Here is a 21590-nt window from a genome sequence, read left to right on the forward strand (position 1 = left end):
TATTTCTAGAAATCTGTCGGACTTCTGAAATTTAGATTCATACACCCTTTCTTAGATAGCTCACCTGTGTGTCTAAACAATTTTCAGAACTATGAAAAGGGATGTCGTAATCATAGTCTCAATTTCTTAGGCATTTGCCATTTCTCACAAGTCCATGTTGGTGTTCCGGTTAACCACATGCGCTCCACTAATGACTTTTGAAAATGCAAATAACACAATTGCTATCTACTTAAAATCTACTTAGTGAAAGCGTTTCCTCACCATCATTTTCATGAATCGGAGAGAAACCTTATGACACTTATATTTTATAGTGTATGAGTTCCTATCCATGTGAATTTGTCAAAACCATAATCACAAGATAAAGTTAGTGACAAATTCAGCCTTACACGGATTAAACTTGTTCAATCTTAGTCACCTTGGTAGCACAAGGCCCACCAATGCTTCCAAGTTGAACTCTGATAACTCACATGCAAATTCAACTTATTTGAAGTAGGTACAGAAATAAGAATTATGTCAACACGATAGGTTGCAAACCTTAAGTCGTGTGCTGGTGATAAATTACAGGTTTTACTCTTGATTAAATCTTGAAACTCTTTCAGGATCTTTAAGGCTCCCACTGTCCTCTTGACATATAAGTTTCCCCAGTCAAGAACCATTCTTGGACAAAACAAATATTCAAGGGATAGTGCGGATTCTTATCAAGACTAACACTTTACACAATTGGTCTTAGTTGGTCTGTGTCTCATCCAAGACATCACAACTTACCAATCTTAAATGTACAAGAGTAGAAAACATTTTACTCTTACATTTGACTAGTGTTAATAAATCTTCCTTTATGTCACTCAATGGTTACAATCTTGGAGTATATCTCTAAAAATTGTTTTGGAACGAAGTATGACTCATCTTCTTGATTTTAACCAATCCAACAATTCATGACCTCTCTTGTTAGCCATAACAATGCACTAAGACGTCCTTAGAGTATGAATTTGTGATATGGTTTCATAATCATTAAGATGATCATGAAATATGATACTAAAGTACTCTCCCATCCTTTCTGATTTGAGAAACTTTTATCTTTCTGCCTAAGTTGATTCTTCTCATTTGTTTTGTCATACATTGTATCCTTTCCAATGTTACAGAATTATACTTAACCTGATAAGTATAATCATATTTACTAATCTTTAGTAATTCATGACAAATCAATCTTTGTGGTGGACCTTGACCAGTGCACACCCAGGGGCGGATCCAAGGGGATCCTGGGGTAGCCCGGGATACCCATCAAAAAATTTTCAGTAGTGCAATTTTTGTTTACGTATCCCTCAAAAAAAATTTGGTATAATGTATATATACGCATCCATCCACTTATAAACATAAACAAACAGTTGGTCTGCTGGTTAAGGCTTTGGCTTATTCAAGCAAAGGTCTTGAGTTCTATTCTCGCTTCTTACATATTCTTTGTTTATTTTTGTTTTATTTTCCCAACTATTCTATCCCACGTCGCTAAACACATGTAAACTCAACCATTTTTTTCTATTATATAAACCTGTTATGCTCATGCTTTATTTGATATCTACTTTGAGTCCCATATCGATTCAAGTATCAAAATATACTTCAACTTCATGTTTATATAACAAGACTTGAGGTTAGCTAAGGATTCGATTAGGATTTGGGTTTAAAACCGAACCCGAACCCGGGAAACCCAAGTACCCCAGGAAAAAAATTAGGTTACTCTAAAAAAAATTAGGATACCCCTTTACTTTGATCCTGGCTCCGCCACTGCGCACACCCAGTGTACCTAATTCCTTAGTCCTTCAATTGACTCACATATACATGTGATCCAAGAATTAGTCTTAATTTTCAAAGATGAAAATTCTCATTCATCATACAATACAACTTGTATGATTCCAAGTTTCTGTCCAATTGAAACTTGGGTGATGAAAAACTTTCTTCATTTGGTAAATTCAGACACTACCACAAATGAAAGAATCAAATCCACTTTCCAATATTGCTATTACTGGAAACCTATAAACAACAATTTTCCACAGATGTCATTGTAAGGATATTTTTTTTTAAATAAATAAAATTAAAACCCTTTTTTTCTTTTATTTTAAAACTTTGCGGAAAAACTTATCCTTACAATCCACATGAAAACCTTGTTGTTATCTATTCATAAGCAATATATTATAACTCTTAAGCAACAGCTCAAATTCTGATTACCGAACCATGCGATCGAAACCCACCTTCGCAATCAGAATCAACATATACTTACTTTAAGCTTCCTATCTTTTCTTTTGATTCTTAAAACATCAACATGTGACCCATTCACATTAGGTAATAAGAATCTAAAAATAGGAACTTAATAGAGTTAGTCAGTGGACTTTAACTGAAGTAGAGTCAAACCTTTTTGACTTGATCAATCTTATGATCTTTCGGGTAAATATGGTAGCTTCGCAACCAATGCCCCTTCCTTTGGCAACAAAACACATGTACCCTTTGGTAATGGCATATGAGACTATCTCAGACTTAGCCTTTCTCTTTACCATTTGGTCAACCGAGTTGACTATGGCCGATCCCTTTCCATTGGGAAGAGAAATGCTTTTCTAGATATCCAATGCTACCATTGCCAATGTCCATTTAAGATTTGGGAAGTTGATCTTCTAATAAAATTTGCTTTACTAGTGTTCTAAATCATTGCTGATTCCGCAGCACAAAGCAAATAGATAAGATCATTAAGGCTCGTGTCATAGTCTGTCTCATAGTAGTCCCAAAGAGACTCACTATGTTACTAAGAAAGTGATTGAACATCCAACTTTCACGAGACTTTGACACCCAACTCTCCCGGCTTGTCAATATGTGACTTTATCTCCAAGATGTGAGCACACATAGACTATGCTTGCCAATAGGGATTGAGTGACTTTAAACTTTTCAATAACTTGTGGGTGAGGGAGAATAAATGGAGGATGTGGAGGAAGTGAAGCATGATGTTGAGTGACACCATCTTCAAGAGATTTGGGAAGATCATAGTTGTCTGAACCAGACATCTATAATGGGAGAAAATCAAGTTAGTTGATTCGAAATCCTTAATATAACACCCAATATGAAATATTAAGGCTAGGACCCAACACAATATTTTATAATTTGGAAGAGGGATGTCGTAATCCAAGCTATAAAATATTTGAAGGTAGGCGAATGACGATTCACCAATTTCCACCATGAAAAACAAAATAATTTATTAGGTTTTAATTGGATTTGAAATTCCTAGATCTTTTGAGATTCATTGAACTTTTCAATGGCATGTTTCAATCTCGAGTGTGCCTTCTCAAATTTTGTGACTGGGATGCCGAGGATCACAAAACAAGGTGTGAATAACCATACTAATTCACTTGGTACCCTTAATATTATCACCTAATCAATGTGCCGGTTAACCACACACGCTCCATTGATCTATGACAAAAATTAAGTCACCCTTCGTGATCCTTACTAGTCCAAGTTAGTGTGCCGGTTAACCACACACGCTCCACTAACGACTTGGTAAGGTACAAAGTGTGAATTCCATGGGCTAGCACCAAATTCACATTTTTCCTAAAGTAACTAAGATTGGGAATTAAATAAAAAATATTTAGTTACTTTATAATATTCATTATACTTTTAATGAGAATTTAAAGTCATTGTCCTACCCGTTCGGCTAACGACCCTCCACCGATCAAGCAAGCGGTGGGTGAGAGTATACACCCATTAAGTCGCCATTTTATAGGCAACAACCTTATACCCACCTTATAGACCGGCTTCGTGAATGAGGCCTACTAATGGTAAAACGCCTTGTTCGTATACACATATATATATATATATATATATATATATATATATATATATATATATATATATATATATAATTAACCATTAATGTTATAAATAGTATAAGTGTTGAATTTTAACTTTTAAAATTCTAAGTGTTGGAATTAAAGTTTATTAAAGTGTGTGAAACTTTTCCAAATTCCAAAACTTGAGGGCAAGTTTTGTAACTCTTCAAAACTTTTGGATATTCATAACTTATGAGTCTTAATTAAGTGTTTTAAAGCTTTTAATGAAGAGTCTCTTGGAAATCCATAACTTGAGGACAAGTTATGGAGTCCATAAAACATTTAAGGGAAAAACTCTTCAAGAAAATGTAACCTACAACTTCTTAAAAAAAACATTTAAAAGAAAACCTCTTGGAATTCCATAACTTGAGGACAAATTAAGAATTCCATTAAAACACATTAAGATCAAGAATTAACTAACAAACAATTTGCAAATAATTCCTATGATCTAACAAAACTCATATGAACATGAACATCCACATCAACAATTTCAAGAATCATATGAACACATATAAAATTGAAATTTTGATTATAACTTTGAAATTAGTCCACCATCATCATTACCACATCAAAAACAGGTTTTATGAGTCCAAAAAAATTTAAGGTAATGATTCTAGACGAATTCCAGCACCAAAACTCGAAGATATGTTGTCTGGGGGTCCAACTCGTCGAGTGCATGAACCAAATCGCCGAGTTGGATGAGTTTTGCCTTGGACTCGTCGAGTCCCTTCATGGACTCGGTGAGTCAGCTGTGCAGACAGCATAAAATCTTCGATTTTCAGCAATTTGCATCAAGTATTCAAACAAGCAAGCCTAGGCTCTGATACCACTGTTGGGTTTTGAGCAATCTAACACTTCCTAAGTGTGCATGCAACCCTAATAAACCTTGGATCTATGTTTGTCTAAATACATGCAAAATAATAATTTTTCCAAGGTTTATAACCTATCTAACATGGCATGGGGAACATTTCAACATAAAGAGTTAGAAGAGATTACATACCTTTTTGATGAGTTTGGTTCTTGAGGAGTTTGAGGGCCAAGCACCAATAGTGTGAATGCCTCAAATGGAATCACAAAACACCACAAACTCTTGGAAAACTTTTAGAGAGTGTATACACTTGTATATTTCGGCCACACACTAGTTCACTAGTTACACTTAGGCACCATTTCATGCTCCATAAGCATGCTTATATAGTGTGCATGGTTAGGGTGAAACCCTAATAACCCATGACCTTTCCTTTTCCAAGGATCCATGGGTTAAAAGCTCCATGGATCATCTATGGACTTCCATATTAGCTTAGCCCATTAACAAATGAGTATTAGCCCACACTATATAAAATATAATAGCCCACAATTAATTAGTCTTCCTTTTAATCTCTAAATTAATTCATAATTAATTTAAGACTAAGACTAATTAAATAACATGACTTCATATTAATATATTATAACTTATAATATATTAATAATCATATGTGTATAACTCTCATAAAAGTATCCATAAATAGTTTGGATGAGATGCAACCCAAATGGACCATGCCGGGTTGGGTCAAGTATATACCAAATAAGTTATGGACTTAGACACCTTATCCAACAATAACTAGGTCAGGGTGACCATTTTGGAATTGGAGTTTTTTTGAGTGGTTGGTTTGAGCCTTGGCCTTGGGTCAAGTTATGTAAAGGGTAAAATGGTCTTTTACCCTAGTTTAGACTCTTAGTTATGATTTGGGATCCAATTATTAATTGGATGTTATTTTATGATTATAGTGCGAGAATTTTCGGACCAGCACCCAGAGGTTTATCTATGAGACTCAGTAGCTTGAGGTGAATTTTCTCAGTGTGTTTAGCGAGTTTAAGGCACCAATGTCGTCCTATGGTTTATTATGTTAGGATGCTAGATGTTTGTGTGACTCTGACATGAGTATGTGTGACAACCCGAAGTTTGCTCCATTGCCGTAACCCGTTTCCGTCCATAAAATTCGTCTTTTTCGAATTATTTACGTTTAAATTTTAAATTAAGTCAATATTGTTGAGACTTCTATTATGAGTTAATTGACATCCAAACACGTTAGAAACTCATGAAAACATCCCAAGTTATTACTTAGAAAAATTTTAGTTTTGACCATATCGGGTTGCGACAACTTTTATCGGGTGCAACCAAAAGCCCCGTTTAACATCAGTATCGGGTAGAATTCCACCGTGTCTCAAACTTTAATCATATATAAAGTTGATAGAGCCTCATTTGAAGCCTTTTTTCCACTCTCTCTCTCTCTCTCTCTCTACTCTCTCTCTCTCTCTACTCTCTCTCTCTATAACTCAATCCTAGGTCCAAAAATCATCAAATTCAAGCCCCAAATCTTCAAAGTAACAATCCTAACCCATAGTATAACCTCTTTGGCAATTTTGTATTCAAACTATGAAATAGGACCATCATCATGTGTTTACGGCCCTAGAACAGTCCTAGGCCGTAAACACACATAAAATGGGTTTTGGAGCCCAAAAACCTTCCCAAATCACTTATGGAGCCTAGAAATGACTTAAAGACTTATTGGAATAGACTTGGAACACCATAAACTCATCATTTAGGGGATAAATATGAGTTTACGGCCCAAGCATATGCTTGGACCGTAAACACCATTTCTTGGCCAGTAAACTCCTTTTTAGGTGTTAAGATGCCCCTTAAACACCTCCTAAGCCTTGGATTAAAGTCTAGAAGCAACCACAAACGAGTTAAAGGCCTTAGACTTGATGAAAACCACCCCCATAGGATATTACGGCCGTAAACCCCCCAAGGATAGGTTCATGGGCCGTAAACTCTTATATCTTAGTCAAATGATGCCCTAAATTCATCATAAGGCTTGTATAATGACTTAGAATCACATGTGATTGACCTAGGACCACTAAAACACACTTTGAGTGGGCACATAAGAGTTTACGGCCGTAAACTCCTAGTTTACGGCCGTAAACTCCTAGTTTACTGCCGTAAACTCCTCAAATGGTCGTTAGGATGTTCAAAACCCATTCCAATGCCTTAAAACCAAGCCTAACATTAACCCTCAAATGTTATAAGGCCATTTAGCACCCTAGAGCACCCCACGATAAGTTTACGGCTGTAAACTCATGGGGAGTGGGTCATTAGGGCTATAAACTCCTCTAAGAGTTTACTCGTGAAGAGTAAACTCTAATTTCAAGCTTTACACATCCATAGATGCCACCCGGGTCACTCCAAACACTTGAAATGAAGTGTTTTCGCGACTAGAAGTGTATATCCTCAACTAATTAGTACTGCAAAGCCTAATTAGATACAAATTTGTATCTTTTCATATTACATAGGAACCTTGCATGCGTTCAAGCCCCGAACTGACGTTTAGCATCCAAACCGACACATTCTGCGATTGGTGAGTTCATACCCCTAAACCTTTTTCCGTGTTTTCAAATGTTTTCAAGGGGGAATACAAGCAAAAGTACAAGGAAATCTTGTACTCAAACTTATTATGTCAGTTCAAATGTTTATATTTTGTATGTTTTTAATATCGAAAAACCATATTAACTAATAATTCAAATTGCAGAGTTAGCTTTCAGATTAATCATAGATTTATTGATAAAGTGTTATATTTCATAATCTACGAAGAATTCATACTAATCATTAATTAGGATTAATACTAATAAGATACGCCCTCGGATAGTAATAGAACGACGAAAGTACAGCTAGGAATAAAACGAATACGAATAATACAAATACGAATAATACGAATAAAACGAATACGAAAGTATGCCTTTGGATATCGACAGAGTTTCAAAAACTACTGCTAAGTAAAGTAGATATTCGACATTCTAGTGTAGGATAACTAGGATAACATAATACCTAATTAATACGACAAGTATGATAGATACTAGGGCATAGCATTCCGAACCAAGAACTAACAACAACTTTAGGAAAATAAGGGTTTTTCCTGGGTTAACGAATTGTTCCTAACGAAACTGTAGAATAAACGAATAACAAATTCACATATAGGAAAATAAAGGTTTTTCCTGAGATAACGAACTGTTCCTAATCAAACTGTAGAATAAACGAATAACTAACTCACATATAAGAAAATATGGGATTTTCTTGGATAACGAATTTTTCAGAAAAACCAAAGGAACCCTATTCTTTTACAAAAATAAACTGCTTATGAACTCACCAACTTTATGTTGATTTTCAAACTGCTTGTATTCTCAAGTCCACATTAGACAGGTACACGACGAATCTTTTGGAGAAGGCAGAGTGTATAGAAGACTCGTCTTAACTTTTGTTCATATGATATATACATGTATAACTTTTGTAACACTTTGTTTTCAAACGATGTAAATATTTCTATGTAATGTAATGTTTTGTGTTTACTATGATTACTATGTACATTGGTTGCGATACTACATGACGTCCTCCGCCTCGGAACGTTTCTGCCATCGGTTTCGGGGTGTGACAGTATGCATTGGTATGTTTACCGAGCAGGGCTCGATGCCGAGTTAGGCCTGATGACTATAATGTATGATATTATCTTTGTGATTATCACATGTGTTAGTATGATTATATATTTATATGTTTATATGTGTATCGGGCGGGGCCTGATGATTGAAAGATCCGGAAATCGAGCGGGGCTCGATGTCGGGTGGGGCCTGAGGTCGGGTGGCATTTGATACCTGGCGGGGCCCGATGAAGTGCGGGGACCCAGTATGTGTTTATTATATATGATATGTGGTATTTTGGGGAACTTACTAAGCTTTATGCTTACGGTTTTTAGTTTATGTTTCAGGTACTTCTAGTTCAAAAGGGAAAAGTCAGGGATGATTGTAGGGCATACACCACCGCATTCCGCATTATGTGATTTACTATGAAATTTTATGATTTAGTGATACACTTTGATCCATCTTGGATGTATGACAATGTTTTGGATTACCGTTTTATTAACTTTTGAAAAATGAAATTTTTGGGTCTTACGTTTGGGACGTTACAAAATAATTTTTGAATTACATTAATAATTTAATCCTTTATAATTATCTTCTACAATATTCATTCATTACACTTAGATAAGTAATTTAATTCTTTTAGCACAATTATTGAATCCCACTAGTTAATTTCTTGTTATTTATTAATACATTTAATAAACAACAAATTAATTAATTAATTCTAATTGTTTATTGATACCTTAGTAAATAAAAAATTAATTACCTAATAATTTTTCTATTTTGTGACGATCAACATTTTTCCAATAAATTCTCATTTGCACACGTCACAACACCTCTTAGTTCAAAAAATAATTTACACAGGGTATGTCTCCAAGACATGGATTATCATCATCTCAACCCTTACATTCGATTTATCCTCAGATAAGTGATCAAGTGTCCTTTTGTTCTTCATATATGTATGAATCATGAGACATGGAATTCTCGTCTAGCTCTCACATTCGATAATATCCTTTCTTTATATAGATTCATGGTGACTCAAAGCAGACAACATGCTTGAGAGATTATGAATCCGATTTATGTATAACTATACATTTATAGTTAGTACTCAATCTGTGAGAGCCCAAGGATATCTCTTATATAAATGGTAAGAAGGAGAAATTATTGTTAGACTACACAAACACTTAATCTTCACCATGTCCGATCTGAGGATACAATGTATGTTGTCAGCTACAAACAACATTAGAGCACGTCAACATATAACAGACTAAGGTCAAGTATCATGCATCTCCATTTTGAGGACATATGGGTAAAAGCATCCCACATTATAGCTTCCAAAATTAGTCTTAATTCATTCATTTCTTCCTTAAAGTATGTTTGACTGTGAAGATTTTCAATACTTTAGTATTCACCGAAGTGCAAAACATGCAAATTTGAACACTAAATATAGATTAAATGAATTGTGATTGCTAACCAACATATATTAAGATATTCACTTAATAGTCATGGCTGCTTTTTAAATGTCTTATTGTATCATTTCATTATATCAAATCAATTAAACCGACTAAGTCTAGTACATATTTAATGTTAATAAACTTTGTGTGAGAGTCATACTTAGATAAGGCCAACAACTTGGTGTTACCCAAGTTCCCTCTCAAAGTCACTCTTAGATGTTTATTTAAACCTAAGTATCTACTCTATGTGTAAGTATGGAAATGTATTATAATACCAGATGAACTCATTTATCTATATAGTACGCCTTATAACTTCAATACCTACAATATACTTAAATCCAACTATTGACCTTGACTATGGTATCTGACTTAGTAATCTTCTAAGTTATTGTTATTATTTTTTTTATAAGAACATGAGTACTGAGTGAGTAAAATAATCGCTTCCATAAAAATAAGGAATTATTATGTAATTAATCCTTCCTTCAAGAACGTTATCATAACTTTCCTAAAATACCCCTAATATTAAATAGTCTTAGTTTTCCTAATTTACACCAACTAGAGTTAGGTCGTTTATACCAAGGGTTACAAACTAATTAAATATATTCTCAATATATAAAATATATGTACACTAATATACCCATTATTTTGAATGGGGTTCAACTTTGAATGTTAAAGTTAGAGCTGAAGTCGAGGAACAAGGATGATGGAAGGATTTTAGTGAAAATGTCAGTGTATTGCAATGAATATGGTACATGAAGGACACTTACATGACCCATTACAACTTTATCATAAAAAAATGTAAATCGATCTCAAAATATCTGGTGCACTGATGTTGAATGAGATTGGTCGAGAGATAAACAACACTTACATTATCATAGTAGACAATAGTGGCATATGTGAGCACGTAATGTAACTCACAAAGGATGTTACGAATCCAGCATGCTTTGACAACAACATTAAAACACCTTGATTAAATGATTTGATGTTGGAGTGAGAAATGGTTCCATGTATCAATTTAGAAGAACGATGGAGGAAAGAAAAATGGTAGCGGCGACGATTGATCGAACGTATCGATTTGGAAGACCGATTTAAATTAGCAAGAAAGAAGTTGTGAGAATGTGTGTGTACGTGTGTTTGATACGAGAGATACCTGGTGTGTTAATTTGGGGAAATATTTTGATTTTTTGGAGTTTGATATTTAGGATATATTCTTTTCATACCAATATTACCCCTAAGATCATATTTACAAATTGCAACGTCCCATTTTACAAGAAATTTTTTCATTTTTAGAAAAGGTAAAAACAATCATTCACATAAAATCCAAGTCACAAAATCTCATTTGTTCCAAAATACAGTTGTTTAAAAAATCATAGTAATATGAATAATGTGTAATCCCCGCTGATATTGATGTATGCGTAGAATCATGCATTCGTGTCCCCACGATCACCAACATTACCTGAAAAACATTTAATCCACGACCCTGGGGACTATCATCAGTCCCTATGGACTAAAAACATGCTCTGTGGTTTATTGGCAACCATAGGTTCTATCAGCAGTCCCAGTGGGCTAATAGCACACTTTGTGGGTTACCAGCAACCGTGAGACTATCAGCAGTCCCAATGGGTTAACAGCATGACCTGGAGCTATCAGCACCTCAGTAGCACTTAACAATAATAAAAAAAATAAAAACAAAACATATGAAACACCTATACTAGTCTACTGGACTAACAGCTCACTACTGCATGTCAGGCCTCACACCGTACTCTAGTAATAGACCATTGTTAAATGAATAGCCATATATACTCAATGGTAAGATAGACAGTCGAATAGGTGATCTCACTCTAGAGCCACAACCAAACGAGGAATAGGCAGGAAAGCCTAGATCAAGAGATCTCAAGTTATCCTACATGACTGCATATAACCTAGAAACTAAAAGTTGTGGGTTGGTTCGGTTTTACCAAAAAATTTACCCAACTCGGCCTATGCTCATCCTATTGGGACAAATATATATATATATATATATATATATATATATATATATATATATATATGTGTGTGTGTGTGTGTGTGTGTGTGTGTATGTGTGTGTAAGGCCTTTTACTTTGAATTTGAGAAAAGTGGGTTTTAAAGAATTTTGTGGATTTATTTGGATTATTTTGTCATTTTTGTGGAACTTTGACAATTTATGGAACATAAGACACGTCATTCATATATCTTAGGAATTTTGGCATGATTTTTAGGGAATTTTGAGAATTCATGGAGAACTAGAAGGTGATATGCACTTTGTGTGTATAACTTTTTTTATTAAAATAGAGTCGTATAGTAGAATATAGAAGGTGGGGGGGGACCAAAAGTGCTAACCCCACAAACTAATGTGGTAAAAACTACATGTGTCATATTTAGTAAATGACAGGGACCAAAAGTGGCAATCTAGAAATCTTTGTGGCTAAAAGTAGAGAATGTTGAAGTTGGGGGACCAAAGGTGTCAACTCCACAAACTAATGTCGTAAGAAGTTAAGGGACCAAAAGTGGAAACGTCATGAAACTTCTGTAACGTCCCATTTTTCACAACCAGAATTTTCCACTTTTATTAAGGTAAAACTTCCTAATGTATAAATCCATTATTAAGAAAAACCGTTTATTCCAAATTACATTAACTAAAATTTAGAGTATCATAGAAAACATAAAATCCTCAATACTGATGATGAGTGTGCACAGTCCTGCCTTCGTCTTCTAATGGCCACCGATGATAGCTGAAACAATAAAAAAACTGGGTAAGGATAAAGCTTAGTGAGTCTCCACCAAAATACCGCATTCGAATAATCATACAAGTGTACATAACGACCACTCTTCGGGCCTTCGCCCTGGACCGCCTCGCAGGCCTCCAGTCTATCTGGGCTAGAATACCATGATATGTTGGCCTACCCTCTTAACCAAACCGCTCTTCTCGAGCCTTCATGCCTATGACTTATAGGTGGCCCGCACCGGGTATCTTCGCCTACATCACAAAGCAGTAACGCCTCAACCCAAACCAACACAACATGTCGACATATAAACAATCAGGATCAAGTAGGCATATAATATAGGAAAACAAACATTCACTCCCGCAAACCAGAACGTCAGAAACATCCGGGGCGGATGGAGTGACTTCTTGTACAGTATCATAACAATTGAATATAAATGAAACATAGCAACACAAACATTCATACATTGAGATTTCAAGTGTTACATTGTTTACAAATCTCTGTTTGCTCAAAAGTTGAATATAAATAACTGGAAAGTAGAAAACATGAAACGACGACGCCGGTCCTCAATAAGGGTTGAATCCTTGTCCACTGGTTTCCTGAGAATACAAGTGATTTTGAAAAGTGTCAACAATTAATTTGGTGATTTCATAAGCATTTTATGTGAGAAGGATTTGTAATGTTTTTGTGTAAAATGATTTTGTATATTTCTTGAAAATTTTGAACTATAAATGTATGTATTTCCTTTGTATCTTTTCCTTGTAAAATGATAATGTATGTTTTCAGAAAAATCCAATGTTTTCTTAAGTATGAACTGTAGATATATGTATTTCCTTTGTATATTTTCCTTGTAAAATGATGATGTATTTTTCCAGAAAATCCAATGTTTTCTTAAGTATGAACTGTAGATATAAGTATTTCTTTTGTATATTTTCCTTGTAAAATGATAATATATGTTTTCCAGAAAACCCAATATTTTATTTAAGGTAAACTGTAGTCTTAAACCCTAAGACCAAAAATATATAAGTATTGTTGTACTGAAAACCCAACCCCTATAGGAGTTTCCAAGGAAAATTTTCCCACATGTGGCACAAGTTTAAGAGGCACCCAAATTAGGTTTTGCAGGGATTGAACTCCCAACCTCTACCCCCACGTCGGTATTAAACCCGGTACCTCTTCCCAGCTAGGTTGGAAGTCATTGGTCACGAATTATTTATTTAAAAACGAAAATTTTATATTATTATTTTTGGGACACTTCAGATATTTGATAATTACAAATTTGCCACTTTCATCTACACAATTAAAAATTTTGATCTAATGTTCCACTTTTAATTCTCGGATTCTCTGAAAACTATAGGTTCTCAAATGATCATTCGTATATTGACCCAGAAAATAAGAATAAAAAAACTTATTCACGAAAATCATACAAAATAACCTTCCTACAATTAAATCATGACTTAATCAAGAAAATCAAATTTCTCTAGTGTGATGATATGCTCACAAATATTTTTAACTATGGTGAAAAATTCGAAAATGAAAAAAAATTAAGAAGCTTTAGACTATATGGTATAGTAGCTGCTAGATTATAAGCTAATTGATAAAAATAGTGTTTTGTAAAAACTAGTTGATGAGTTAACCGAAAATTTTAAAATGACATACAAAGCCATTTGTTTTTTTAATTAATTAAGTATATATTTGATTTTTTTAATCTTATTAAAATATATTCTAAGTAACTTTTTAAAAATATAGCTTATAAGCTACCTATAAGTTACTTTCTGTTGTGTGAGACATGACTAGTTAAAAAGACTTGAAAATTTATTTCTTTTATGGGTTAGTAGTGGTGTACTATACACAACCTTAGTGACTTCTTTGATATTAAGTTCTTTAAAGATAAACAAGTAAATAACTAAGGCTATGTTTGACGTAGTAGTTGAAAAACTAACTGTTAGCTGAAAGGTAGTTAGTCGTTATATGAAAATTTAGTTGATAAAAATACCATTTAAAAAAAGTAACTGATAAGTTAGTTGAAATATATATATAAAAAAAAAAAAAAAAAAAAAAAAAACATTTAGAAGGATATTTTTATTATCAATTAACGGTATATTTGTAAAAAAAAAAAAAAAAAACTAGTATTAATAGTTTTTTAAGAAGTTGTTACTTTTTTGGTTGTCAAACATGAAAACTTGAAAAAGATAAAAATATGTTCTCAGCTAGCTGTGGATATGGGTAAGGAAAAACAGAATCCAAAAACTGAAAAACTGAAACCAATGGTTTGGGTTTTAGTTTTTTAAAAACCATAATATTGTGTTTAGTTTCGGTTTTAGGATTTGTAAAAACCCAAGAAAAAGAAAACTGAAAAACCGAAACCAATGGTTTAAGTTTTAGTTTTTTAAAAACCAGAATACTGTGTTTAGTTTCGATTTTAGGATTTGTAAAAAACCAAGAAAAATGAACCAAATTAATGTAATGTTAAATAAATTTTAATGTAGATAAATATTTATTAATTTGTTATGCGTAAAGTGAATACAAGTAGTAATCTAGTATGATTGCTATGTATGGGCAACGCCCACCAGGCCGTTTTTGTGGGTTATGACAACATAAACATCAACCGCTTCATCGTTTTTGTGCATTATAAGTCCGTTCGTTGTTATCTGTTACCAATACAACATCCTAAAACACATTTTCCTTTTTTTTTTCCTCCTAAAAATGCTTGTGGGAATTGCCCACATCTTAAGGTGACATATCAGGATCAAAGATTTTGATATGTTTATAAGGTTGTTCGTTGCTAACTATTACCACCACATCCTAAAACACATTTTCCTTTTTTTTTTCTCCTTAAAACGTCTGGCAAAACATGACACGACACAAAAACTCGATACGAAATTAGCGGGTTAGGATCAGAGATTTTGACACGTTTATGTAAACAGGTTAACACGACACAACACACTAATTAAACGGGTAGGGTTAGGGTCAAAACTTTCAACTCGAAGATGACTCGAATATGACCCATTTAATTATATATTATTTATTATAAATTTCATATTTTTATAAATATATTATATGTTATAGACTTGTAGTGGACCAAACTTAAGAATTAAAAATAATATTCAAATTTTCAAAATTACATAATTTTACTCATTCTCACCAGTTATCCTCTTTCCTCCCCAACTTCAATTCTTTTCATTTTTCCTTCTAAACTTATTAAATTTTTTTTCATTCCATCTCCTAACTCCAATGTTTCACTTTTTCATTTTGCATCCATAACTCCTACTTTCCAACATTTAAAATATTTCAAGACATGAAACAATATATTTATAAGGTCTAGACCTTAACCTGAAACCCGATACGAAACCGACACAAAAAAAACGAGTTGATACGACACAACACAATAATTAAACGGGTCAGGTTACGATCAAACTCTTTCAACCCGTTTACTGTCTTGATACGACATGAACCCGACACGACACAATACATTTGCCATGTTTAGTTACTAACACGGGACAATCAATGGTTTTTAGTTTTCAAACAAGAGCCAATCCATCCCACATTGTTGGTGTTATAGAAAATGTCATTCACATCCCTTTTATGTTTATATAAGCCATAAGCCCAACCCAAGGAAAACAGAAAACCGAAAACCGAAAACCAAACCCACTGTTAGTTCGGTTTGGGCTTAGTTTGGTTTGGGTTTAGTTAATGGTAAAAAACCAACCCATATTCACCCTAACTATGACGCATCAAACACAAACTAAATAGATAACATACTTCTATCTACATAAAAATGTTTTATACATAAAGTGTATTCTTTTAGACTAAATAAATAACTTCCAAAAAAATAAATTTCAAAATATTCATTAACTTTAACAATATTTATCAATTCTAACAATATAAAGCAACCTCAATACATGAAATTTAATCTAAAATATATATAATAAAAAAAAAATCAAACTGACCATATAACTAATAATAAATCACAATAAAAGGAAAAATATACAGAAAACCACAAAAGACTGATGATATACATGATTATATATTACAAAAAGTATTTAATCATCTCTCTAAATACTTTATAAAGAAACAAGTAAACGGTTTCATGATTATCCATTTATATTTTATACCCTACTACCAAATAAACAAGGCTCTAGTGTCTAGCCAATGACGTCTCTCCCAACGACTCCAACCCCAAAAACGACGCCGTTACGAAAGTTCCTGTTTTTGCTAATTTTGAGCTTTTTAAAAGCAGACTTTACGTCGAACAGGTGGAGTGCATGAGTCAAAAGCTGTTTCGATTCCCCAAAAATCGATAGATTTAAACGAGGAATGTATGCTGCCCATAAAGCTATAATTTTGGGTATAATTTCGGGGCATAAAAATAGGAGTGATTTTAATGAAACGAATAATATAGAAAATACGAGATAGGGTTCGCTACTGATTATCTGCTTTAACGAATTTATGTTTTTGCTTTCAAAAGAGGAATCCAGTTCGAGTTGTTCTTCTGTTAAATGCATTGTAGGCTCGAGTCCTTGAAATAATTAAAAAGAGAAAAATACGTTAACGAAAATATTTTCACAATTATTAAAAACAAAAAAGAAATACTAAAACAAAAACAAAAACAATACCTGTGGTTCTTTGATAGAAATTCAAAAGCGAGTCTAAATCTTTTGGGCCATGATGTTGCATGCGGGATGTTCTATTTGTTATTAAAATAGTTGGGAGGCTATGAATTCCATTTCTTGAGAAAACACTAAAAAAAATATATAAAAATTAGCAATTTTTTTTAATTATATAAACCGAAAAAAAAAATGCAATGAGTTTTTACCTTGGCAATGCGGAGGATTGTTCAACTTTTACGTGTTTAATTTGTGGATACATTGAAGCAAGAGCATGGAATTTGGTTTGAGCATTTATGGAAAATGGACACCATGAAGCATAAAATAGAATCGATGTGTATGCATTTGTTTTATAAGAACTCATAAAGTTGTCTAGAGACTCCCCATTCATCTATATGGAAACATAATTAAAATCATTAATATACACAAATATAATAATTTAATACAAAATTATTTTGTATGAACTTGGTGAACCGAACACTGATATGCCTCTTACTGAGTCTGGTAAAAACTAGGTCCGATTCTGTCAGATTCAGCTTGTTTATACCATAATTATTTCTCAGCCTCTTACTAGGTCAGATAAGAGGAGGCTGAGTCTGACTGACTTGACTGAATCAGATCTGACTAAATTAGCTGACACAATATTAATGTGATAAAACATTACAATTCTGGCTATTGTGGACTAAAAAGGGGGAAAAGGTTTTAGATATGTCAATGTTAGTAACAAGGAAGGTGGATCTTGAGAAAGATTTTTCCATTTTGGATTGAGGTCAAGTTTGAAGCGTTTAATCTATTATGAACAAAATAAGGAGTTTTATGTGATTATCTTGTTTATCACAAATTGAGCAAGTTTAAAGCACCTACTAATCATTTTCAAGATTGTTAAAGGTGTGACCTTGGGATATTTGGAAAAATTATATATATCAAGGAAATACCTAAGCTATTCATGGAGAATTTGACTATGGATAATTAAGAATTAATGGAAAGTAGCAATTAAATTCAACATTTATAAAAGAAACACAAAAGTATTGCGTATAGATGTGTCGTGATTCTTGAATAAAATTAAGACGAAAAGATACCTCGATCGGCGAAGAGGATACGATTGTGGTAGGGCACTGAAGCTGTAGATCGTGAAGAAATGGATGAATCTGGGGATGACAGCTTGATGATAAGGACGGAAGAGCTGAGGAAACGGAAGAGAAAATCGTGAGTGTAATGAACGTGAATAACAGAGACAGTTTCATCGACGACGCCATCATCAATCAATCAAGAACAATGATTCCCCTCTTGAAATCTCCTTGTTCTTCGTTGATTCTTCTCCTTTTCGTCCACAAATTTCTATATGATCTATCTCTTTTGTTTATCAAACTCGAGCAATTTACCCCTCTTTCTTGGCTCCCTCTCTTTCTCTCTTTCTCTCTTTCTCTCTCTCCCTCTATGTCTCTGTCTGCGTGACAATCTGACGTTGTAAGAAAGTGATGATGATTTGGGAAAATCTAATCTACTTTGAACCAGGGGAAATTTGCATTTATATACCTTATTTTGTATTTTCTTTTAAAATTTTAATGTAAAGAAAATATATTAATGAATGCTTATGATTTTATAATTATATTATTAAGAAAAAAAAACAATTAAACCCATCCGTGTTTTGGAAGATTTATAACCATATAATTGTTTATTTTAAAAATAATAACCGATTTAGTTTTTTTTTTTCTTTTTTTTTTAAGAATGACCATTATCTCCGGACTATAGTATTTCGGAAAAGCAGTATTCTTTTAGAGCTTCGATTTCAAAATGTGTCTCTGTATATTTCAAGCTGACAAAGTCAATTTCGAAGTACAGTAGTCAATATCGTATATAAATGTGACATTTTGAATCAAGATTCAAGAAAATGCATTTCGAACACATTTCAGACCCCAAAAAAAAACATCATTTTTCATCCCCTATGTATAAATGGTATCTCTTGTGGTTATCAGTTACTTTGGATCATCAATAATTATATATTATAACTGCTTCAAAATGATTTTTTACAAATAGTGAGCGCGAAAAATGTTTTACCAACCTATTTGTTTACCTACACAACCTTCGACAGACCAACCCTCATAGTTATACGAACATCAAAATTGATGTATGGATCGTTTCAAACTCTGTTTATAAGTATTGGATGTGTGGTAAAATTATTATGTTCCATATTTTAATTGTTTCTTTAAAATTTATTACGCTTCTACAGCTAATTGTTTTGTTTTCCCAAAAAATACAGATCCATGCATTTATAAGTTGCTTGTTGCATGTCATCCTTATAGGTAGTGTTCGTCTATGAGGAAAGTACCTAAAGATAGTATTTGTAATGTCCCAAAAATCCAAGGTAAACATTTCATTTTTAAAATGATAAAACATACGAGTTGTTCCAAACCGATTAAAGTGAATATATTATTTAAACATCAAAATAATATCATTAATTATCAATGCGGAAAACTCTGGGGGATATTATGCAATCATGTCAGGCCCTTCCCTTTCAAACTGAAAGCACCTGAAAGCATAAATATGAAATCGTAAGCACAAAGCTTAGTGAGTTCCTCAAAATACCACATACCATAACATACAAGTGTCATCAGCTAACCCCATGGTCTTTCCTTGCAGTGTCGAGGCCCAAATCTCGGTTGTACATACAAGTGTCATGGGTTACCCGATGGTCTTTCCTTGCAACGCCGAGGGCCAAATCCTGACCTTACATACAAGTGTCAGGGGCCAAATCATGGTCTTTCATACAATTATCATGGGCCAAATCCTAGTCTTTCATGCAAGTATTATAAAGACAACTAGCATTCTACATAACAAAGTAATGGACCGAAATTGGTGCCTTCGACCCACTTATATAGTGAGAAATCTCACCTCACAATCTAAAAGAATAGTTGCACCGATCACTGCTTTAAAGTTATCTCTAATGCTCACCTATACAATTAACAAGAACCCAAATCTCAAACTATGAATCAAATTACCTAAAATGCCCTTAGGTTAAACTTCGTCAAAATCCTATTCAAAGTCAAAAGTGAACAGATTCGACCAGGTCAAATCAGTTGAGTACACTGGACGTACTCAACACGTATGCGTGATGTATTATGCCTTGAATAAAAGTCAAGGGGCTGACCACATATGAACAACGTACCCTTTGGTATGCCCAGCGTACGCGTCTACCATCATCCCAACCCATTAAGAGCTTAATCTTTTAAGTTATTTCATCCAAAATCCAAATCTAACCCTCAAATGATATCCTTAACCATAAATTTTCTAACTTTATGGTATTGTATGGTTGTTAAGTCTTCAACATCCAAAAACCCTAACTTCTTAACCCATTAAGACATCCAAGACCATGCATGGAGAAAAACTAGGGGCCAAGGTCACATTTTTATGGTTCCTAATGACTCCATAATGGATACAGTTTACAATTTTATCCAATAGAATGGTCCAAACAACCAAGATCTAGTCTTTAAGTCTCAAAGGGACCAAAAGTGCATCTTTTTCAACTTAATCAACTAAGTCCAAGTCTCCAACCTTTAGATCCGAATTAATATGATGTTTAGATGGATAAAGTTTCCAACTTTATCCATAACAAGGTCACAAACTTTCAAGATCTAAACTTGATACACTAAAGTGACCAAAAGCTCAAAACACCCAAAACTAGCTAGATCTAACTAATACATCATCAAGATTCAAGCTTTTTACCTCTTGAAGAAAGATGAAGGTAAACAAAGTTTGGACCTACAAGCTCCAATGCAACCAACACTTCTCCAGTGAGCTCCGTCTTCTCCAAGATGCACCAAGAACACTCCAAAGTACTCATGAACACTTTTTTTTGCTCACAAGGCTCAAATTAGGGTTAGGGTTTCAAAGGAGGGTGTTGGAGAGGTCGACGTTGGGAATAGAATGGATTTAGAGGAGTTAACGAGCTTAAATAGGGCTCAAACCATGAAAATAGGGTTTAGGAATTGATCGCGTACACCTAGCGTACTCTAGGTATGCCTAGTATGTACAATATATATGTTGAATATGCCCAACGTATGCGGCTTAACCCAAAACTGCCCTTCCTTCAAACGGCCATAATCTCTTCGTTTCAACTCTGATTTTGACAATCCTTATATCTACGGATGGGTAATGAGAAGCTCTACAATCCTATCAATTCTCCATTGCCTTAAAACTTTCCGAAATTAGATCCAAAATTAATAAAAGGCCCGAACTATCACTTTATGGTTATACCCTTGGGCTCCAAAGCACTAACCGAACTCTCAGATCACCTAATCTAAATTACCCACATCCAAAGGGGTCTAAATCTCTCTTTCCCCTAATTCATGAATCCTTATGTAATAACCCAAAATTTAAGACCAAAGATTTCATTTTTAATTAGGTAATATAAAAACCAGTAGTAAAAAACATCCATATTGTCAACCCATATAAAAACCAATGTATCGATAATCAAAAGATGTC

At 33.7% G+C, this 21590-nt stretch overlaps 1 protein-coding gene across 1 annotated transcript; it reads right to left on the reverse strand.

Annotated features, from left to right (window-relative positions):
- Nucleotides 1–16489: 16489 nt before the first annotated feature.
- LOC145031359 (5'-adenylylsulfate reductase-like 5) lies at nucleotides 16490–18622 on the reverse strand. Its single transcript, XM_078979901.1, has 4 exons — nucleotides 18188–18622; nucleotides 17318–17499; nucleotides 17118–17242; nucleotides 16490–17020 (listed from the first exon to the last, which is right to left on the reverse strand). The coding sequence occupies exons 1-4, from the start codon at nucleotides 18365–18367 to the stop codon at nucleotides 16647–16649; spliced, it is 861 nt and encodes a 286-aa protein (XP_078836027.1). The 5' UTR covers nucleotides 18368–18622; the 3' UTR covers nucleotides 16490–16646.
- Nucleotides 18623–21590: the final 2968 nt, after the last annotated feature.

Source organism: Lactuca saligna, chromosome 2, assembly GCF_052625555.1.
Source record: "Lactuca saligna cultivar CGN05327 chromosome 2, ASM5262555v1, whole genome shotgun sequence".
Taxonomy (NCBI): Eukaryota; Viridiplantae; Streptophyta; class Magnoliopsida; order Asterales; family Asteraceae; genus Lactuca; species Lactuca saligna.

Coding starts and splice junctions, on each gene's coding strand:
- LOC145031359 (XM_078979901.1), bottom strand. CDS start 18,367: ATGATGGCGTCGTCGATGAAACTGTCTCTGTTATTCACGTTCATTACA. Junction 17,500..18,187: donor TATCCTCTTCGCCGATCGAG/GTATCTTTTCGT, acceptor GTTTCCATATAG/ATGAATGGGGAGTCTCTAGA. Junction 17,243..17,317: donor CAATCCTCCGCATTGCCAAG/GTAAAAACTCAT, acceptor TATTTTTTTTAG/TGTTTTCTCAAGAAATGGAA.